The 22,235-nt window shown below is 34.7% G+C and overlaps 1 protein-coding gene across 2 annotated transcripts; it reads right to left on the bottom strand.

The window, feature by feature from the left end:
* LOC129808785 (segment polarity protein dishevelled) lies at window positions 1-18,365 on the bottom strand. 2 transcript variants are annotated; one of them, XM_055858640.1, is made up of 9 exons: window positions 17,668-18,364; window positions 13,448-13,726; window positions 12,858-13,118; window positions 12,538-12,789; window positions 12,142-12,445; window positions 11,921-12,079; window positions 1,199-1,285; window positions 1,054-1,125; window positions 1-251 (listed from the first exon to the last, which is right to left on the bottom strand). In XM_055858640.1, the coding sequence occupies exons 1-9, from the start codon at window positions 17,902-17,904 to the stop codon at window positions 244-246; spliced, it is 1,659 nt and encodes a 552-aa protein (XP_055714615.1). In that variant the 5' UTR covers window positions 17,905-18,364; the 3' UTR covers window positions 1-243. The 2 variants fall into 2 exon arrangements, with proteins under 2 accessions (XP_055714615.1, XP_055714614.1); XM_055858639.1 differs by lacking the exon at window positions 1-251 and having other exon boundaries at window positions 1,001-1,125; window positions 17,668-18,365.
* Between the last annotated feature and the right edge of the window lie 3,870 nt (window positions 18,366-22,235).

Genomic DNA, 22,235 nt, shown 5'->3' with positions numbered 1-22,235 from the left:
TTAATTTTAGTTTGTTTTTTGTTTTTTTTTTTAAAGACAATATTTGATGTTCCATGGATGCTCACTGAATCGTCGTAAGACAAATCTGCGGAGTTTTGTGGGACACATCATAGGGAATTGCACAAGAGATGTCCACAAGATGTCGACAGTTTTTCTTTTTTTGTTTTTTTGTTTTTTTTTTTTGGACGACTTGAGCATGATTTTGGCATGTTCTCTCTCTCTCTCTCTCTCTCTCTCTCTCTTTTACAATCCTGGGAGAAGAGATTTTCTTCTGTGACATTTGTCATTTTAATATAAATTTATGGCAATAAAAAAAAATAATATAAAAGATGAAAAATTAAAATTTTCAAAAATTTCTTTTTTTTTCGGGGATTTATCTATGATTCTCTAAAAGTTTTTAAAATATAATTTATTATCCCCAAATATTTATTAAAAATCGAAATGAAATAATGTGCTTAAACTTAACGAGTAAATAGGGAGAAAAGTTTCAGACTAAAAAAAAAACATACACAAATAAGGTTTTTTTTAAAAAAAAAAAAGAAAAATACAAGATTTCTTACTAAACAGCTCTAAAAAAAAAAAAGAAAAACAAATGCTTACAAATTATTTAGAGATTAGCCTTTTTGTCTATTTAAAAAGAAATTATATTTATATTCCTTCTTACACAAGGACAAAAAAAAAAGAAAAATTTCTCAATAAATGCAAAAAAAATACCCCAATAATGCAAAAATTTTTCTTTTTCTTTTTTCCCTTCCTTCTCTAAATTCTATATTTTGACTACAAAAAAAAATAATAAAGTTTGTTTGACAGATAAATTAAATATAGAAATTTTTATTCAAAAAAAAAAAAAAAAAGCGAGAAAAGAATCCTTTTTGCAGAAAGGCAGCAGATTTCTCAAAAAAAAGGAGGCTTACAACAACAAAAAAAGGTGGGGTAGAAATCTGATGTCTTCAATCTTTTGTTTTTTTTTTAATTTAACAAAAATAAATCCTTTTCTCTCTTTTTCCTTTTTTTTGTAAATTCAAACTGAAAATTTCCATCAAACAAACATACCATGAAGTTCGTGTTCGATTGCACCGCGATTTGATGATCCAGAAGACTTATTGGAGCCATTTGTAATAGTCACTGAAAAAAAGGGAGCAATTTAGAGCAAAAAAAAAAAAACAGGACAAAAGGATTAATAAAAAAAGATATTTACTATTGTTCGTTTGCTGAATAATGGACGCAATGTCACTCTGCGAGGCCGATATATCTTTACTTGTTAGGACATCTGAGCTACTGGACCCTGTAAAAGAAAAAAAAAAAAAACAGGAAGTATCAGTAAGAGCGGTCCAAACAAAATACAGAACCCTGCGGTATATATAGAATCCCATCAGTACAAGTAACGATTAATTAATCCTCTAACAGTGACCACGTGTCAAGACACCCATCTCAAATACACTTTTACTGCATTTGAAAAAAAAAAACGAAAAAAAAAAATAAAATAGAACAAAAAGGGAGAGAGACTGGGGCAAAAAGTAACAAAACAGATATTTTATTCCTTTACAACCTACCCGAGTAGGGATCTGCACACGGAGTAATCTTGCGCGCTGCGCGCAGAGGCGAGGGGGGGTTTGCGCGCGAAAACGCGCAAAAAAAATTTTCGACTTTTTGCGCGCAAGCTCTATTTTTGCGCGCAAACTTTTTTACGCGAAAAACATTTTATTTGTGACTGAAGAAGGTAATACCAACCAACAAAAAGGCTTCAGTTCCCAGTTTCCAGAAAAAGCGTTTAGTTTCTCTGTGGATTCGTCCTTATTTACACAGTATATTTTGTTCTGAAAAAAGTGGCAAGTTTGGGGAAAAATTAGGTAGGGTAAATTAAGCTAATTCAAAACCTGCTCCAATTGGAAATTTTTCGCTACTCCAAATGGAAACATATTTTTTCCACAATAAATACTCAACTTATAGTTTTATTCATACATTTTCTGTGGTACATTTTTAATATTTAGTTCCTTATGGTTCAAATAAAGCGAAAATCCATTCATATTAATAAGTTTTAACATTTAAAAGTCTCATTTCAATTGACAGTGTAACTTTTCACCGTCGAAAAAATTCATCGATCGACCATTTTTTTCTTATGAAAAAGGCAAGTACAGTAGACTCTCGCTTATCCGTGGACTCTTTTTCCGGGTGACATAAAAAAATCCGTGAGACAGTTGAATTTTAAAAATTTTGTTGACATATTTTCCCCGTTTTGGGTTTTTTTGTTAAAGCAAATGTGCTCTATCTATTGTTAATTCTTTCTCATTGTAACTTTTTTGGACAGTACGCATGTTTAGAGAGACTGTCGGATTCAGTCAGGTCAGGATTCACTCCATAAATTTGCAATGTAAACAAAAAAATCGTTAGATTTCAAACAATTTGATGTGTATCACTCTCAAAATCCGTGTGACATTTCGGTCCCGTTCCACGGATAAGCGAGAGTCTACTGTAAGCTGATTGTTGTTTATTAATTTTTTGACGTTTATGCACTATATCTGGCAAATTTTAGTGAAATTAAGTCTTAAATTTTATTGTTAACCGTAAGTGAAGTGCTCAATTAAAATAATTACATATTTTCTGAACAAAAAGTACTTTTGTGAAATGTGCGCAAGTGCTTCAATGGGAAACACCGAAAATATGGGTTTATTGGAGCGATCTCCTTATTGTTTCAGATAGGAAAGGAAAATAAGACCAGGAAAAAGAACAAAACCTACATTTAAGAGCAACTCAACAAAGCTTTGGAAGCCTTTCGTCGTGGAAAATCACTAACAGAGGCGTCAGTTTTGTTTCACGTTCCGAAATCAACACTTTATAATAAGCTTACTAGAAGATATCCGGAGGAATGCAGTGTGGGAAGGCGCCCCACTTTACCAAAGGTCATGGAAGACGAGCTTGTTGAATGGATTTTGAAATGCGTTGACAAATGGCATCCCATAACTAAGGATCAAGTCCTCGACACTGTACAGCTCATGTGTAAGAAGTTCGAGATCACCAATGAGTTTGTAGATGGAAGGTCAGGATATGCTTGGTTCAGGAAGTTTTTGAAGAGACATCCTGAATTAAGCCGACGTAAACCAGAATCATATACCACCCAAAGAGCTGGTGTTACCTCTGAGAACATCACTGACTGGTTTGAGAAAACCCGTGAATACTTAGAATCGAAAGATCTTCTGGAATTCCCTCCTGATCGCATCTTTAATCTAGACGAAACTGGTGTTATGCTTTCTCCCAAAGGCGAAAAGGTGGTCCAGAAAAGGTGGATACAGATTGAAACCAAGAAATCTTGCAAGGGTATTATCAAATGCATTGCCACTCTTAAATCTCGAAAATATAGCAAAAAAGTGGATTTAGAGGATGCGGCTTGTTACCATTTGATCGTAACGGTATTGACAATGCAAAGTTCTTAAACGGTTCAAAAGATGATCAAAAAGTAAAAGAGCAAAAATGCGAGAATGAGGATACTAAAAATGTCATCTAAAAAAATGATTAAATAAACTATTTTCTTAATCACTTAGTGTTTGTCTCCAATTGGAAAATTTCCCTTGTCTCCATTTGGATTAAATTGTTTCCAATAGAAGCATTTTGCACTTGTGTATTTTTCTTGTATTAAAGTAGTTTTCAAACTCAATTTAAAAAATTTGCACTAAATAGTAACATTCTAGAAGAGTCAAGGAGCAAATTTATGTAATTCTCTTCAGAAAAAAACTCAAATTAATGTGTTGAATCTTCTGTCAAAGTTAAAGTGTCTGGAAATGGTTTTGAATTAGGACAGTTACCCTACTTATACGTAATATTTTTAATTAAAGTGAAAACTAACATTCATTAGTTTTGTCAGAAAAATTTCTTAAATTTTTCAGTTATTTGTGTTCCTATCGTCTGTAGAGGTACGAAAAATACTGAACTTTGGCAATGTTGTGTATAAAATTCGCTCAGCTTAAACAGAAAACGGTTAAATTTTGCATAAAACTCTCAATGCTTAAGCATAAAAGAGGTTAATTAATCATATTTCTAAAGCATGAAACGGCTAGTTAAATAGTCTCTGCTTGAGCAGTGCGTATTTTAGCAAAATCTTTACCATTTTGCGCTTAAGCTGTGCGAGTATTATACACAATCTTAATCATTTTATACTAACGTTGTGTAGGTTTTGCACACAATTTAGATTTTTTTTTAAAGCAGAAGCTATACAGTTTTAGTGCACAATTTTAACTGTTTCATATTAAAGGACAAGAAGATTTATACGGACTTTACACGGTTTGTGCTGAGGTAGTGCGTGATTTGTGCACAATTTCTACTGTTCCACGTTTTCTGGTTGTTTCTGGAAAATTTTTCAAATCTATCTAAAAAATTTCTAAAATAAGGTATTCTATTAATAGAATTATCCCAGAAGGTTTCTAGAATTGATCATACGGAATTTCTAAAATTAGTCCTAATGCTACTCCCATAACTTTTAAATTTAGTGAAATTCAATCGATTAAAATTTTACCTCTTACACTTTCACACTGGTATTGTCTACATATAATTGTCTTTTTTGTCAAGTGCTATTGATTTATTTCTTTCTGAAAGAGTAAGAATTAATATTTCGATTAAAAACAGAGCTCTAACATTTTTCTTGCGGACAGATAAAATCAAGTAGGGGAGACCTGGGATGTTTGGGCCATTTTTATTGTGTTTTGTCTTTGAAATATTATTCCAAAGGGGCCAGTAAACTGTTTTAGAATTTTTATTGTCCGTAGAATACCCATAAGTATTTACTTTAATAAAAGGATTCGATGGAGCTCAGAAAATAAATGGACTTTCTTGGAAGAGGGGAATGTTGAATGTGTAATTTTGTCCCTAACATCCTCGATCTTGGGTACAGAAGGACAAGAATAAGGATATTCGTGGCGCGGTTTTTTTCTGGCATAAAATTTGGAATTTCTTGGAAAAGGTAATTTTGCAAAAGCATATCGTTGTCGCTGTTACTTTGACAGTCAAACGATTTACGCTTCACCCTTGGCTCCACGTAAGATTTCACAGAAAATGAATTGACCAAACATCCCCACGTGTATTTTTGTTATTTAAAATGTTAAAAAATAGAGAATAATCTTTATAACTTTTTTTCAAAATATTTTCCAAAAATACTTTGTAAAGAAGAAAACTGCAACATCAGAACCTACTATTTTGATCAATTTTTAGAGAATTGTTTATAGAATCCAAGTTTATAGATATCCATTATTTTTATCAAGATAGATCTAAATGCTGCCCATGATTGTGTAGTGCATTAGTTCCATTTATTTTAATAATTAAAGAAAAATCAACCGTGTCTTAAACACCCCTGTTCCTAACATCTCCGGTCTCCCGTATTTATTTTATAAAAACTGTCGACATAAATTTCAATCTTCAAGTTTTCTAAAATCAAATCCATTTTTCTAAAATTAATGAACCTTTTTTTCTAAATTCAGTCCTATTTATTATAGATAGATATTGGGTTTTAGTAGCAGGATTTTTTTAAATAAATGAAATATATGATAAATCTCTTCTTATCCGCTATAGAATTGATTTCATCATCATCATCATTTTCAACCACTTATCGCTATTGGGGCGCGAGTTGGACTGATTTAAAAAATAATTTATTAAATTAATAATAATATTAATTATTATTATTATTATTCATCTCAATATGAAAAAAATGTAAAAGATAAATGCTGCGCGCATCTGCGCGCATAAAATATACTTTGCGCGCTGCGTCGTAAAAATCAGCTTGCGCGCAGCGCGCACTCAGTGCGCAGATCCCTATACCCGAGTGCCCTAGAAATTACTAATTAGCGCAGTTATATAGGAAATTTACCTCTCTACAACTCTGTGACAGTCATTTTTCTCTATTTTAGTAGTATTTTAATAGTATCAGGCATGGGGTAAAATTATCACATTTTGATACACTTTACTACGGGCTCCTGTAAATTTAAAAAAAAAAAAAAAACCTAAATGACGTGTTTTTTAATAGGAAATTTATTCCACTTCACCTTTTATAGATAAAGTTTTAGACAAAAGCTAATTTTTGGCAAGAAAATCCTATTAAACCATTCCACAGTGGGGCGGTGATGGCCAAAACCTTTTTTTTTTTTTTAGGTGTGATTCCTTCATAATCACACCTATTGTGATACTCTGATTTTCTAAAAGTGCTCCGATCGAGCTGAAATTCACAGGAATCCCTGTGAATTTTGAACATCCCTGATGCCAAAAATGATAGTCCGCCATTTTCGGGTCCGGCCGGCCGTCCGGCCGTCCGTAGTACGCAATATCTCCGGTTTGGAAAGAGATATCTTCATAAATTTTTTTTTAAATATATCTATTTGCGCGTACGATAATTTCTATGTTATTAGTTTTTTGAATAACCGGTTCTAAACCGGTTTAAAACCGGTTTTTATAGGTTTTCTAGAAACTGGCTTATGCAATTTGAACCATATTATGTTCATGTTGTAGCGCTACTTGAGTAGACCAATTTAAAAAAAAATTTTGGAGATTGCTCCATGATTTCTCGAGATATCGTCGGTTGCCTCAGCAACTGTGCTAACTGCATTTTTGCGATTTTCAGGTTCTTGCATATTCTGATATTACTGAATTTTCTCTATTAAACTATGTTATTTAAAAAGTTTGGAATTTTCTCTATACAGAGATATTTTTCCGTGAAAATGTTCTAACTGTACTATAGTCACAAAAATTTCTCTGCAACTGCGCTATCTACCAATTTTTCTGCAGTTAGCATAAAAATACACTGAAAAAAGGCGCAATTTTTTTTGTCAGCAACTGTTCTATTTGCAGTTTGTCATTTCTATCCATCACGACTCTCCATCAAAACAAGGTAAATGTTTGCGATTTGTGATAGAGTTTTTCGCGATTGTTGTGCAGGTGAAAGCAAATTAGTGATTTGGGAATTGTAAGTCTTCGTTTCATTTGTAAATTAAATTAGGATTTTGTGAGAAAAAAAAACAGGAAAAATGTTACGCAGGAAGAAAAATCATAAAGCAGCTGATCCACGTCCAAAAGAATGCAATAAGGGATGGAAGAAGTATCTACATTTTGGGAAAGGCGTTCTTGAGCAATCTACGATCGGCAGATTCTTCCAACACGGGGTATACGATAACCTGGCTGAATTGTAATAAACATATCCCGATACGATTAATAATAACAATAATCAGGATGAACCAGATTCATCTCCTTATACTCTCATTCATGTAGTCGATAATTCGCAAGAGATGTTCACGAGTGAACAGGGTTCATCTGACCAGCCTGAAGTCAAAAATGAGCCACATATTTCAAACGATAGATCACAAAATTCTCTTAATAGTCACCCTGGAGCAGAAATTTTCACAGCAGATGTTTTATTAACCGAAAGTAAGAATATTACTATGATTTTTTATTATTAAATTTTCAATAAAACAGGCGTTTTTTTTTAATTTCTAATCACATTCTCTTGTTTCTGATCTTTTTCAGTATTTTTATTTTAGAAAATCTTGACATAGCGTGTAAAAAAGAGATCTCGTCCAGAATCATGGGTCCAAAATCGACGCATAAAGTACAGGAAAACTGGAATGTAATATAATTAACAGCTAACGGAGAAGAAAAATAAATTTTTCATACACACAGAAAAATTTTGACTCTAAATTTAAGAATAATCCTGGTAACTTAAATTGGACGTGAATCCGCGAGACGTTTAAGTTTAGAAGCTCTGAGTGAGAGAAATGGGCTAGAATCCCTAGCTCTTAGACACCGGGAACTTATGTTCAGTACTAGCTGGAAAATGAAAAATGTCTACAGATTTGCAAATTGAAACTAAAACTAAATGATCAAGGATTTAGAATTAGGGCATTGGCATTCATTGGATGGGATTTGAAATTAAATTCCTGGGTGTTTTTGTTTAAGAATTTTTCATTTTTCTGTGTGTATGAATTTTCAAAAGAAAAAAAAATGATGATACTACGTGCAGAAATTGAAAATGGATAAAATAAACAAAATGAAAAGTCAGAAATAAAATTTCCATATTTTTTTTTCAATATGGCCAGAACAATTTTATAAATTCCTGTCACATATCTGGTGCCAATTTCCTTTTTCCATGCTTATTCTCATGTGATCCTTAAGCTTTGTGAAAGTATCCCCTTTCTTCTTTATATATCAGAGATCGTTTATTTCCTAAATATTTCACTTTCAGATTAACGTAACTTTTTTAGGAGGAACCGTTTGTAGACTTTGCAGAGATCCATGAGAGCAAAATAGTGTTGATAAAAAGAAAACACACTCGGAAGATAAATTTTGGAGTAAATTTTAAATGACAATAAAATGTTGCTCTACACGGAGTCAATAGAATAAAAAAAAAAGAAAATTCTTTCCTTCTTAGGTTTTGACTGTGATAAACAATTGTGCTATCTGCAAAAATTCCATACATTGCAGATAGACTTTTGAACAACGATGTTAGTTAGCACAATTGCATATTGTGTATTCTTTTAGGAAATGCTTAATTTTTAGTGTGCAAAATCTACTATTTTCCAATTTCTTTGCATTAATAGACAGATTACTTGATGGTCTTTCGATATTTGTAATATAAAATAACTCATTCGGGGTTTGATTTTTATTAAAATGTGATTAAAGTAAAAAAATGGTCTCCTGAAAAGTTGTCAAAATGCAGTTAGCACAGTTGCTGAGGCAACCGACGATATTTCAAGTTAAAGATTGTAATTTTAAGAAATTTTGCTCGTAGCGTCAGGTGGGAAAAGCGAGAGAAGCGGCGTCACACATGGTATTGCGCCATTTCTCCCTCTCTCTCTCCCTCTATATGTATACATATATCTATGTATATATATATATATAAACATAGTATATATTTTTATATATACCCGCGGATTTTCGCGGTTCGCGAAATTTCTCGCGGATTTTCGCGGGTCGCTTAGTTATTCCTCTTGGTCGCATCTTGCGTTGCTCTCTATTCGTTGAGGGAGTCGTTTTTTTTTTTTTGGAATGAACTCCCATAAACTCGTATGCGGGAGCTTTTGAGTCGTTTTGTGTCATTGATCGCGGTTGAGATATTTTAATTGGTCTACATATTGATAGGTCCAGTTTTTTGGAAGTACATTTTTGATAATGATATTTGCAGTAAATGTGATTTTTGTGATGATCATCTTGACACGGGTCTTACCTGGGGGCCAATTCTGACCGTATCTAGTCAGACTACATATATGTAATCTGACTACATAGCTGTACATGTACACTGCTGGTGAATGTGTGTGAGTGTAGTCGAGACACATTTTTCAGTATTGCCGTATCCCTATCTAGTCTCTGGGATTCGTTAAGTTGGTTAACGAATTGAAAACGCGACAACCCCTGACTAGATAGGAGACTACATAGCCAAAAGTTATCTAGGCACCTCTTGGACATGCCTAGATGGCAAGAATTTCTCTGAAATTGACCAAAAATGTCTTTAATATAGTTGAAGACATTCAGTAAATGTAAAAAATGCTAAATAATTAAAGTTATATGAAATGTATGCACAAATTCCACATATTTAAAATTGCATTTTTTGTATGCAAAAGTCCACTCAAAATTAGAATATTTCTTTACATCTAACGTTTGAAAGCTTAGAATCGCTGTTATTTGAATTTAAAATTTCTTTTCTAAGGTTAATTTTTTATGAATGTATGGTTGCCTATTTAAAAATGTGCCACCCTTAAATTTTATTGCTCGAACTCAAAGAGGAAGCAAGAATATTCTCATTTCTTTGAAAGAGAAAATTTAATTAAATTTAAAAAAAAGAGATATAAAATATTTTGATGTATTAACTTGTTCATTTTCCTCTTTAGAAGACATTTAGAAGATATAAACATTTAAAAACTTGAGGTCTCGTATTCACTAATCAAGATAATTAGTGAAAATAAAGAATTATAAAGATGTATAGGGTAAAGTGTATAATTTGGAATTAGTGTTTCAAGTTGGACAATTCGCCGGTACAAGTTGGACATGGCTTTTTTCTTGATAAATACAGTACAAAGTTTGTTTTTAAGCATAAGGAACCAAATTTTAAAACTAAAGCATTAAAAATATACAAATAAAAATGAAGTACTAAATTTATCAAGACAAAAAGCACTGTCCAAATTGTACCATTGTCCAACTTGCACCACTGTCCAACTTGTACCACTTTACCCTAAATATAAAAAATAGTTTTTAATCCACGAGGTTTGTTAAAAAAAGACTTAAAAATTCTGCAAGCTACGTACATTTTGTCTGAAGTACTCTTACATTCTTAACACAAAAATTAGTAGAACTCTTTAATATCTCTTTAGAATATTATAACAATATTCATGTTGTCTTTCAGAAGCATTATATCATATTAAACAATAAACAATAAGTAATGATAGAGTATTTACCAAAAAAAAAAAGCTTTTCTTATGAACGATGCCCAATTTTAATACTCCCTCCGTCCCGAAAAAACTCATACTTTTGTTAATACATTTCATATGAAAGAATGTACGACATTTTTGGGACAGAGGGAGTATTAATTTTCTCATGTAAATATAATTTATAAATAAAGTATAGATAAAATTCAATCACTAATACTCAAATTTGCAATTAATTGAAAATTGTGATTTTCCGATAAATAATACAAATGAAATTAGAAAAATTATTTCTAACTTGAGAGTTTTTTAATCCCAATAATATGGTTTTAGTAAAAGCTATAAAAAGAATGCATAAATAACTATATTAAGCCTTAATGTTGCTTTCAAATTGAAAAGTTTCTAAAGGAAAAATCCTTTAGAAATAACAATTTGTCTTTTAAAGTTGTTAAAAAGAAATAAGAAATTATAATAGAATTTTAATCATTTTTCTCCTTGTCTTTCTCAATACCCGCAAGCTTCTAAGCTTTAATACCTAAATTTCCCTATGTACAGTACAAGAATATTAAATTAACAGTAATTAAATAGTCCTGTCCCATAAAAATTAATTCACATTTCATTACGAATTATCGTAGACCGCATTTTTGTTAACTCTAAAAGAGTTTTATTTAAAAAAAACCGTCAATTTATTAGCAAAATGTCATAAAACTTTTTTTTGAAAATAATGCAGAATTTTATCGTTTTCTATTACCCGTTAACTACCCCAAGGCCTTCATTTAACTGTTTTACCACGTTCTTGTACGAGGATCAAACTCTATTTGCTGTAAATAAATTTAAATTTAATTGAAACTGTTTTTGACTTATCAATTAGCGTTTTATTTTTTCTCTTGATATTTTTAGGATTTTTTTTATAACGATTATAGCCAGAAATTAAATTATTTATCATCAAATGCCACAAACCTTTTGCAAGAAATAAAGGAATTATTTATTACTTCTTTTTTAAATGAAGAAAATGGGTAATTTAATGCAGCCACAATATTAATGCACCCATTCCCAAAAAAAGATGCAATTTGAATTCAAATAATTACCGCGAAAATAAATAGCGATTTTCAGTCTCAATCAGTGTGTCTCCACTGAATTTCGTCAATTGCTCTAGTTGTCTCAGTCACCGCCGAGTTTTCGTTGTTGACTAAATGAAAAACAACAGTTCCGCAAAAGACAGTTTTGTGCAGTTTAATCGCGGAAAAACCTATTATTCGGTTAGAATCTCTAAAATACATTTGAATAAGGTATCATCTTTTATCCAAAATGTATTAGTGCTTGTGTTCGTAGGTAATAAAATGTGAAGTGGCAAAAGCTCGGCATCCTGTGGCTCACACACACAGTGACATTTCAACGAAGCTATGTAGTCTCTTACTACATAGCAAATAAACTTCAGAATTGGCCCCCTGATAAAGAGGATTAAGTAGCAACCTGAAGCTTCTCCAAGTGAAAATACCGCGTTATTAGTGTATTAGTGAAATGTATGTTTTTACCTGAGGACATGGGTCTATCGGCGCATCCATATTGAATAGGCTGATAGCCATGGCTTGGATTGTAGACGGCCGAATATGGCATGTACATGGGTGGATTTGGTAGAGGAGCAATATCACTTGTGAGACTGTCAGTTTCTCCCACGCTATTGGCGCTAGTGTCTGCAAAGAAAAAGTTGATCTTTAAGTTTGTGCCCTTTTCCGGGAATCAACAGAAAACGCACTGTCAGCTATTCCTGTGCCTAGAACATAGTAACACTGTTCGGAGAATGTTGGCTTATTGACGGTGTGCTTAATATAGCCAGCTCTTAGCATTCCAGATACAATCCTTCGTGCCTCCCGACGATCCTCCACACCTTCAACATTTTCCAGAATCCAATGTACAACATCAGCCCCAATAAATGCTGCTGGTATTGTTATCTTCAGCCACATACGATCCCGTATCTCTAAACCACTATCAGGACGTGCCATTGCACGTACAATATCCCGAAGGTGACTCTTTGTTGACAGATGATCACGTGGTGGTTCCTAGGAATTTTTTTTAAAGAGCCATATATGTCTCTCTCGTAAGTTCTTCGCTCTACTTTGTGACCATTTTTTTTTTGATCATTTTGACTAACCTGTGGTCCTGTGAGTGTAGCATCTGGCGCTAGAACTGGCTCATGGGACCGTAAAGCTTGAGTATGAGCTACCCATGCACCCGGATCAATTGGACGAACGGGTTCAGTGCGTGGAATGGTGAAGTAACCCTTTGGATTGGGATCCCAACATTTGGCCACAACCAATTTAATTGGTCCCGGTTTCTGCACCACTTCACGCAAAACCCGAACAGCTTCGTCATTTGTCATATTTTCAAAGTTGACGTCATTCACCTAAAAACAACAACAATAGCTAAAAAAAAACAAACAAACAAAATACCCTTTTTCTGAAAACAACTAACTTGCAGAATCATATCTCCAGGTTCAATTCGACCATCTAATGCAACAGCACCACCTTTCATAATGCTCCCAACATAGATACCACCATCGCCACCTCGATTCGATTGACCAACAATTGAAATACCAAGAAAATTGACGGTATCCATATTGATAGACACCGTTATAATGTTGAGGGACATTGTGGAATCTGTGATGCTGCTGTAGCTACTGGTACGACTCATCGATGGTGGTCTCTTCTTTCGTCGTTGAGGCTTCTTTCTCACCTAAAAAAAAAAAAAAACAGCACAGTGTCCAGTAAAATGCCATTTTCACCATTTAAAGGTACAGTAGACTCTCTCTCAATCGGGAATATGGGGCAAATGTCATCCGGTTTAGCGATAGAATTGAGCGTCAAAGCCTTTGTGAATTCCACAAAAAGTGCTCAATTATAAAGAATCACGATAAAATCGGAAGAACTACAGCGAATTTGAGCAAATTAGCTTCATAATTAAGCGTGAAAACTGTCAACAAAATTTGACGCCCGATTGAAAAAGAGCCGATTGAGTGAGAGTCTACTGTAGCACAAATAAGAATTTATACAGCAATAAGGTACCTGTAAACGCTGAATACTACTACATTCAGTCATGTCACGATCTAGCGTCACTTCAGATTCCGTCTCAAAGAGCGACGTACTGTCGAGGTCACTGGAGAGTACCGAAGCACTTTGATACGTGAGTGGATTGTGTCCGAGGTGCCCAGATGGATGTGTTAGTTTTCTGGCTGTCTGAAGTGCTCCCTGTGGTACACCACCAATTTCCCGTCGACCATCCAATTCGCTGTGGGGCACCTCGGAACAACTGTCCGATACATTTGATCCATCAGCTGTTACGAGCTACAAACGGGGAAAAAGAGTCAGTGATAACCCCAAAAATGAACTAAATGGTAGAAGTGATTCATTCATTGCAAATATCGGATTTGGGACAAAGTTGAAGGGAAAGTTAACAATCAACAGCATTTGCTACCAGAATAACACAGCACATAAGTCAAGGGGGTAATAACTGGTGAATACAGACCAATTATGTTGGTGAATATGCGAGTATTCTTCCCGTTTTTGGTGAATTTTGCGAATATTTTCACCATTTCCCAAGAACTTTGAATTTTAGTACAGTACACTCTTAGAAAAGTTTAGACGTGATTACTAATGAAAATTAGTTGTTCGGGCGATTATTATCAAATCTATTTAAAATAGTTCTTATATTCTTAAAACATTATACTCATAATAAATTTATTAGTAGTGAGAATATAAGACAATATTTACGTGGATAAGTTGCGGCAATTATTTCATAATGCTTTCATACAATTATATTTGCTTGTGTTAATTAAATGAAATCGATATCCCAACTAATATTGGTCACTAATTCCTTTTAGTTCTCACAACCAATGTAAATAGATGGGCCTATATTTTCATAAAGTTATGACTACTTTTCCAATAGTAAAGAGTGGTTTTTATTTTAGTAATGCGTTGAAGCTCTTTCGAATTTTAAGCAACTAATAAGAAATATGCATCACAATGAATGCTAGATAGTAACCACAACTAATATGATACAGTTATTACAGCCAATAAGATGGGTATCAACCCCATTTATTTAGTAATTGGAACTAATATGTTATAGTACCCATTACTATTTTGATTGGTATTGGTATTGGTGGTATTGGTATTTATGTCCGCAGTTGCCTTGATTCTTCTCTGCTCTGCTCTGGTGCTTTTGGCAAGCTGGAGTATGTTGGTGTACGTGCGACATCTGGTGGCATAACCGTCAATGTATTCTCTTGCTATAATCCTCCTCCTGTGACAAATCTTTTAGATTTTGAAAACCTCCTGGATTTGGTTACTTCTTTTGATAATTTTATAATCTTAGGTGACTTTAATGTTAATATCAATGTCATAACCTCTCTATCAAAAAAGTTTTTATCCCTTTTATCTGCACACTCTCTCTTTCATGTGCCATTTAATCCCACACGTATGGGGTTTTTATTAGATTTAATAATTTTATCATCATGTGATTCACAAAGAATATTTAAGTACGATCAGGCTCCTCTTCCTGGTATCTCAGACCATGACCTGATATGTGCTTCGTACAGTTTGCGTCTCCCTAAGCCTTCTAAAACTTACAAAATTACAGCGGACATTAAAAATTGTAATGGTTCTGCTGCTCGAGCTGCGGCTTCAGAGGTTGGTTGGGGGGATGTCCTGCTTGCGACTACAGCCACAGAGAGGGTGGAGGGTTTCTCTACTTTAGTTAATGATTTGTTTGAGAGAGTTGTGCCAAAGAAGCGCTCACTCGTCCCTCCCCTATCGACTCCCTGGATCGATGATAGCATAGTGTCGTCTATAAAGCGCAGAGACGTTGCATATAAAAAATGGAAACGATCTGGCCGTTCAGCTGCTGAACTTCCATTCAAGAAGCTTCGTAATGAGACTTGTAATCTTATTAAATCTCGTAAAAACGTCATTTTGACAAGTGCTTGGATCCTAAGCTTCCATCAAGAACTCTTTGGTGCAATATTAAAAAGCTTGGTCTGCGACCATCTGTGTCACCAAGTGAAAGCAATTCAATCTCAGCTCAAGAGTTGTGTGTATTCTTTTCTTCCTACACGTCTGATCTGTTGATTTCTCCTTCTTTGCCCCCCGCGCCCTGGGAGGGTTTTAGCTTCAACTGTGTTTCGCAGGATAACGTAGTTTTAGCTATCTCACGTGTCAAGTCGAATGCTATGGGGTGTGATGGCGTCTCTCTTCAATTCATCAAAATTCTTCTCCCGGTAATCCTTCCAGTGCTCACTGATATCTTCAATCATATAATCACAACTTCAAATTATCCTGATTCTTGGAAACGGGCTCTTGTAGTTCCGATTCCCAAAATTTCTAATCCTAAATCTCCCTCTGATTTTAGGCCTATTAGCCTTCTTCCTGTTCTATCAAAGGCCTTTGAGTTTCTTCTTCACGAGCAGATATCACAATATTTAGAGGACAACAGGCTCCTCTGTGACTTTCAGTCAGGCTTTCGAAAGGGCCACAGCACTACGACGGCTCTCCTGAGAGTCAACCATGACATTGCGTCTTCAATGGATCGAGGTCGCTTCGTAATTCTTGTTCTGCTGGACTTTACTAAGGCCTTTGATAGCCTTCCTCACAATCTCCTATGTTATAAATTATGTTCCCTTTTTAAATTTTCATCCTCAGCAGTTGCTCTTATACAATCCTACTTCACTGGAAGGTCACTAATCGTGAAGTATTGTGAGAATATTTCGCCCCCTTCTCTTTTAAATAAGGGCATTGGACAAGGTTCAATTCTAGGCCCATTGCTTTTTTTCTCTCTTGATGATTTACCCTCGGTATTGAAAAATTGCTCCTTTCATCTTTATGCTGATGACCTTCAAATCTATGTTGAGGGTGATCCTTCTGATCCTCCTCAAGCTTTTCACCTAATGAACGGTAATCTTTCTAAAATTGAGCGCTGGGCGTTATCAAACGGATTAATTCTGAATCCTAAAAAGTCACAAGCTATTGTGATTTCTAAAAAAGGAGTTACCATTGATTCCTGTCCATTGCACCTTTACGGTGAAACTATCCCTTTTTCTGATCAGGTCAAAAACCTAGGTATAATCTTCAATACAACTCTCTCATGGTCTGATCAGGCCATCTCTATTTGCCGAAAGGTCAATTATTCCCTGTATACCCTTAGACGCTTCCGGGACATCACGCCCTATAACATTCGTTTGATCCTCGCGCGAGCGCTTCTTCTTCCTTTTTTTAATTATGGAGCAGAGCTATTTTTTGCGGCGGATAGTGACACAATTCGTCACCTGACGGTTTCCTTTAATGATTGTGTCAGGTATATTTGCGGCATAAGTCGCCGAGATTACATCACTCCATATAGAAACGTTTTCATTGGTTGTGATCTAAGATCCCTTTTGAAGATGAGAGCTGTTCTATTCCTGTTTCACCTATTGATTTCCGGATGTCCTGAGTACCTGTCGAGTCTTCTGGTTAGGGGGGGGGGGGGGGGTTCAGCCAGGGTTCGGGGACTCTTGGTGCCTAGAGTGGGCAGTGACTGCCTTTATAAAACTTTGTTTGTTAAAGGCGTTACTGCTTACAATAGCATACCGAATGATAAGCGCACTTCTGCTGCAGCCATTCGCCAATTTTTTCAAATAGAGGCCTGAGAAGCTTGGGATGTGGAAAATCTTTTCTTTTTTTTTCTCTTCTTTTCTCTCTTTATTTCTCCTTATTTTCATTTTTATCCTTTTTTATTTTAGTTTTTTTATTATTATCTTTTTTTTTTCTTTCACAATTGTAAAAGGGATGATCCTATTATTGTGAATAAATACATTATTATTATTATTATTATTATTTAGTTGTGATAACTAAATGAAAAGGATACTTTAACTAACTGTGGTCAACTATTTCATTTAGTTACTCAAACTAAATATATAGTTGGGTCTATATTTACTATATTTTATAGTTCTAATAACTGCATATGAGTCTGTACGAACTAATTTTTTCTAAGAGTGTAGGACTCAGTCCGTATTGAAGGTGATTTGAGAGAACAATATCGTCGAAATACATCTTTCACAATCTGAGAATATGAGCCCGATCTGACATGATTGACCATGCCGCAGAATAACAATAGCTGTGACTTTTAGAGATTGAGTGCAGCGGAATGAGAAGTGTTCCCAGAATTTCAGACTTCCGGAAGAATTTTCCGCGGAGGAAAGCCAAAAGGGGGGGGGGGGAACGGTGGCGGAGTCCACAGAGGCCCCAAATGAACTTACCCAAGACACGACTCGTCCGTTGAAACACGGCAAAATCGTGGCATCATCGACAATTTCTTCCTTGACCACCCCAAAGTCAGCATCCATTGACTTGAAGAAGTACTTGAAGTTGCTGTTCTGCTTATTGAGCACCATCTTGAAGTCTTTGAGGGTGACTTGGGCAGATGGAAGGGGTATCTTGACCAAATAGGGCGTAGTCTCGTCGTCAATGTGATAGATAACCTTCGTTTCCTCCATTCTGTGCTTTTGCCAAATGGTCCAAAGGGCGTTCGTTGGAACTTTCGTCGGACTCTGTGTCTGCAATATTTATTCCCAGCGCGGTGCCCCTGTCTTAGGCCCACCCCGGCATAACTCTGTCAATTGACCTCCGACAGAGCGGTCGATTTTGGATTTTGTCCGGGGCGTCAGCGCCACGCCAACACACACAAACACCCAACAAAACTCAATCAACAGAGCAAAAAAACAAAATTACCCCACAAAATACAACAAATTCCACCACTTAGACACTACCCTGAGCCCCACACTGCCCACCTCGGCCCAATTAATACAATCTCAGGACAATTTTGGGCAGATTAATTGCGGAAATCTTCACTCAAACTTTTCACTGAAATTCAACCTTTTTTTTCTGATGTTTTCCATCGCAATTGGCCACTGTGGCACCAGATGGTGCTGCTGTGGCATGACAGCAAAATGACACAACAAAATGGTCGTGTTTGACAGTTTACTTTGGCAGATGCCCCAGTAAAAATTTTGTCGGTGGAGAGCCATCAGAACTTCCACGGACACATCCCGGCCTAGTATTATTATCGTCAAATTTAATTGATTGTACGTAATTTATGGTTCATCTAAAACCTCAATACATCTTCAAACTCATATTCAAAATGGCATTTCTTCTCTTGAAAATTGGGCAGCAAATCATGGCTTATCTTTTTCCCCGTCCAAGACCAAGTGGATTCATTTTTGCCGAAAGCGCAATTGTCACGATCCTGAATTAAAACTTAATGACAGAGTAATAGAATCGGTCCAAACTCTAAAAATTCTCGGCGTAACGTTCGACAAAAAACTAAATTTTAAGAAACAAATCGAAGATCTAAGGATTAATTGTCAAAACCGTTTAAAAATTTTAAAGGCTTTATCGTCAGTAAAGTGGGGTGCAAACAGAAATCAATTGTTTAAAGTACACAGAGCGTTAATTGGGGGTAAATTAGATTACGCAGCACAAATTTATGGGACTGCATCGGACCAAGCTTTAGACTCAATGGGGTCTATAATGCAGGGATAAGATTGGCAACAGGAGCTTTTAGATCCACACCAATTGCAAGTGTTTTGGCTGAAGGGGGATTTCCCTCACTTTTATACAGAAGAAAGTATTTATTAATGTCTTATCTAGAAAAAATTAAGTCGCTCCCCACTCATATACTCCATGAAAAAGTTATAAATTATCGTCCTAGCAATAAAAAGAAAATATTAAAATCCTGGATAGAAATAGCGAATAATGCCCTTAAAGAAAATATGATTCCGAATTACGGAATAATTAAAAAATTTAAGCCTAGTAACCCTCCTTGGAGTTTTAAATATTCTAACATTAATTTAGCTATCAAGATCTTTTGGATGAGTGGGGCAGGCACTGTGCGTACAGTAGATAAATTCGAGGAATATTCTAGAATCCATTCTAACTGGGATATTATCTACACAGCCTCTTGTAAAAATAAAAACCTTAGCAGAATTGCGTACTGGTCTATGGACCGTAACATTTCTTTCCGAAAAAATATAGTTTCACACACGCATAACGTTAACGCTGACTTAATGGCAATTATGGAAGCCTGTGAATGTTATATTCCTGAAGGTAACCCAATTTTAATAGCTACTAGTTCCCTATCAGGCATAGAAGAGTTATTTAATCTCAAAAGTAGAAATTATTTCGTTTTAAAAATTCATGATTTTATTTGCAATTCTCAGGGTCGCATTAAGATAGTTTAGGTATGCGAAGAAATTCATGGGATGAAAGAAGTGAAGACTTTTGTGAAGGAGGACACTGACAGATATATAAGTAGAAGTAACAATATAGACTATACGGACATGAAAACTACAATTAAAAGTATTTTAAAGCAAAACAGACGGAAAGACTGGAAGGACTTAGACTTGACGAATAAATTGACAAACATTTTCGAAAACCCAGACAAAATCGTTATCCCTGATATGAACCGTAGAAATACTTGTATTATCACCAGACTTCGAACCGGCCATACGTACGCAACACATTCCTACCTAATGAACCAAACTGATCCCCCTACCTGTCCCATCTGCAACGTTCCACTCACAGTACAACATATTCTTATCACCTGTCCCGAATACTCCCAACTCAGAAATAGCATAGGTATCACCGACATGGATTTGAAACAGTTGCTCGGAAACAATACAGTCAATCTCGCTAAAGTAGCTCTTTTCATAAGAGCTACGAATTTAACGATTTAAATTAAAATCTCTTTGGTATGCAACGTTAGCCTTTGTGCAGTGTTTCACTTAATAAAAATGTTGTTCTCTTTCTCTTTATTTTCTCTTTTTTTTTTATTTAATTACCACGTACAAATTGTTATTTCGATTTAGATATTTAAGGTTTCTTTTTCTAATCAGGTATAGCTAGAATTGTTATTGAATTGTAGTCTTCTAATGTACCTGATTTTTATATGCATATGGCAATTTGCCGCTGCATCAATAAATAATAATAATAATAATTGATTGTAAATTATTGTATTGACTCAAAATAAAGTATTTACTGTTCTATCATATATTTTTCATTATTAAATCTTGGTTTTTCCATAACTCTATATTTAAACATTAATCATAAAAAATATTTTGTTGCGAAAACGTAGGAAAACACTATCAATTTCCTATAAAAGGTTTTTATTTTTCAACTTTATTATAAGAAAAAAACAACTTGTATAAATTTTGCATTCACTCCTGGAAATAAAGAAAACTTTGAAATAAGGATCAACGCAATGTCCTGGGATTTTCTGATGTACTGATGCAGCTGATTTTTCATCAGCTCTCCTAGGCTTCTGGAGAATCGTAGCCCAAGTTAAGGTATGTGTTGGTCGTGTTGGTATCTACGCTTGGATGCCCCTCCCTGGAATTTCTCCGGAATGCAGATAGCAAAACGAACTCCTGCACTTAAACCTTTTGCAAAAAGCCAGAATACCAATGTCATTTCCGAAAATGTTTCCCTCTATTCTCTCGGAGACATTTTCTATCTTTTTAAAGGAATTTCTGAACTTCCTCGAGTTCCTGGTCCATAAACTTGCTTCTTCTTTACTTCCATCTGAAAGTAATTTTAGATTTTAATTAGTAAAGAAACTCCTCCAATGGTAGAAAAACTTACTTGCATTTAAAGTTTCAGTATCCGCAATCTAAGCAGAAAAGTTCTTTACCACATAAGCTATCCTCAGTTGATCGTGCAATTTCTTCAGTTCCTGATTGCTTCCACTCCAATTACTGTTTCAATTTTGCTTAACAGATTCTCCATCACTCCAGCCCGCACATCTCCTTCCTAAGAAAATCCTCAATTTCCTGTTACTTCTATTGTCGGAGTTCCTTCTTGATTCACTAATGTATCAGGAAATCCCTCGTCTTCTTGGTTTTGTCGCTTTTGAGATGCATTTTCCTGGCATTTGGAAAGATCCTGCACCAGTCACTTGTAATGTATTTGAATGAAATTCTCGAAAATGACACATTTTTTCCTTAAAAATTTTGCCCCAAGAGATATTTTCTTAATAATTAAGGCAAAACAATTGCTAGTGAGGTTATGTCACTTCGGGCGCAATTTATTTTATGCGCGTTTTTGTACATGTACTATATTCACCACTCGAAAACAAATTCACCACCTTATTATTTTTTGAACTGCTAAAAATGTGAAGATACACATAAATACACGATAATAATATGCTTAAATAATAAAATGAACATTAATTTAATGATATTTAATCAAATTTTCACCGCATTTGACAATTTTATTCTCCACTAAAAGATTACCAGGTAGAAATTCACCATGGTAATTTACCATAGTAAATTACCGGAAATATTTCCAGTGGAAATTTTGGCAATTTACCCATCTCTACTCGTGGTATTATAAAATTTGACTTAAAATTAGAAATGTTCCTCGTCCGGAACAGTATACAGTAGACTCTTCGATATCCAGCACTTCGATATCCGGGTGACAGCTGCCAAACACTGGCGGTTGATATATTCAAAATAATTTTCACTAAACATGAAGTTTGTCCAAAGTGAATTAAAGTATTATTAACATTGTATCGAAGTTTTTAATACATAATTGTGATAAAAAATGAAACATAAGCACACCATGAAGAAAATTCTCTTTTTCTTTGTCAGACAGAAAATAAATTCACACAGCACAAAATAGAAAAACCGTTGATTATTCAAAAAACCTAAATGTCATTTTGTCCCCCAGTCAGCCGGATATCGAAGAGTCTACTGTATCTCAATAAAAATCAAATTTTACATAACTTAGAAAAAATCTGCCAATCTGCTGATATCATTGGTTTAATTTTCAT

The sequence above is a fragment of the Phlebotomus papatasi genome, chromosome 5 (genome assembly GCF_024763615.1).
Source record: "Phlebotomus papatasi isolate M1 chromosome 5, Ppap_2.1, whole genome shotgun sequence".
NCBI classification, from domain to species: Eukaryota; Metazoa; Arthropoda; class Insecta; order Diptera; family Psychodidae; genus Phlebotomus; species Phlebotomus papatasi.
This window is presented reverse-complemented; position numbering and strand designations above follow the sequence as displayed.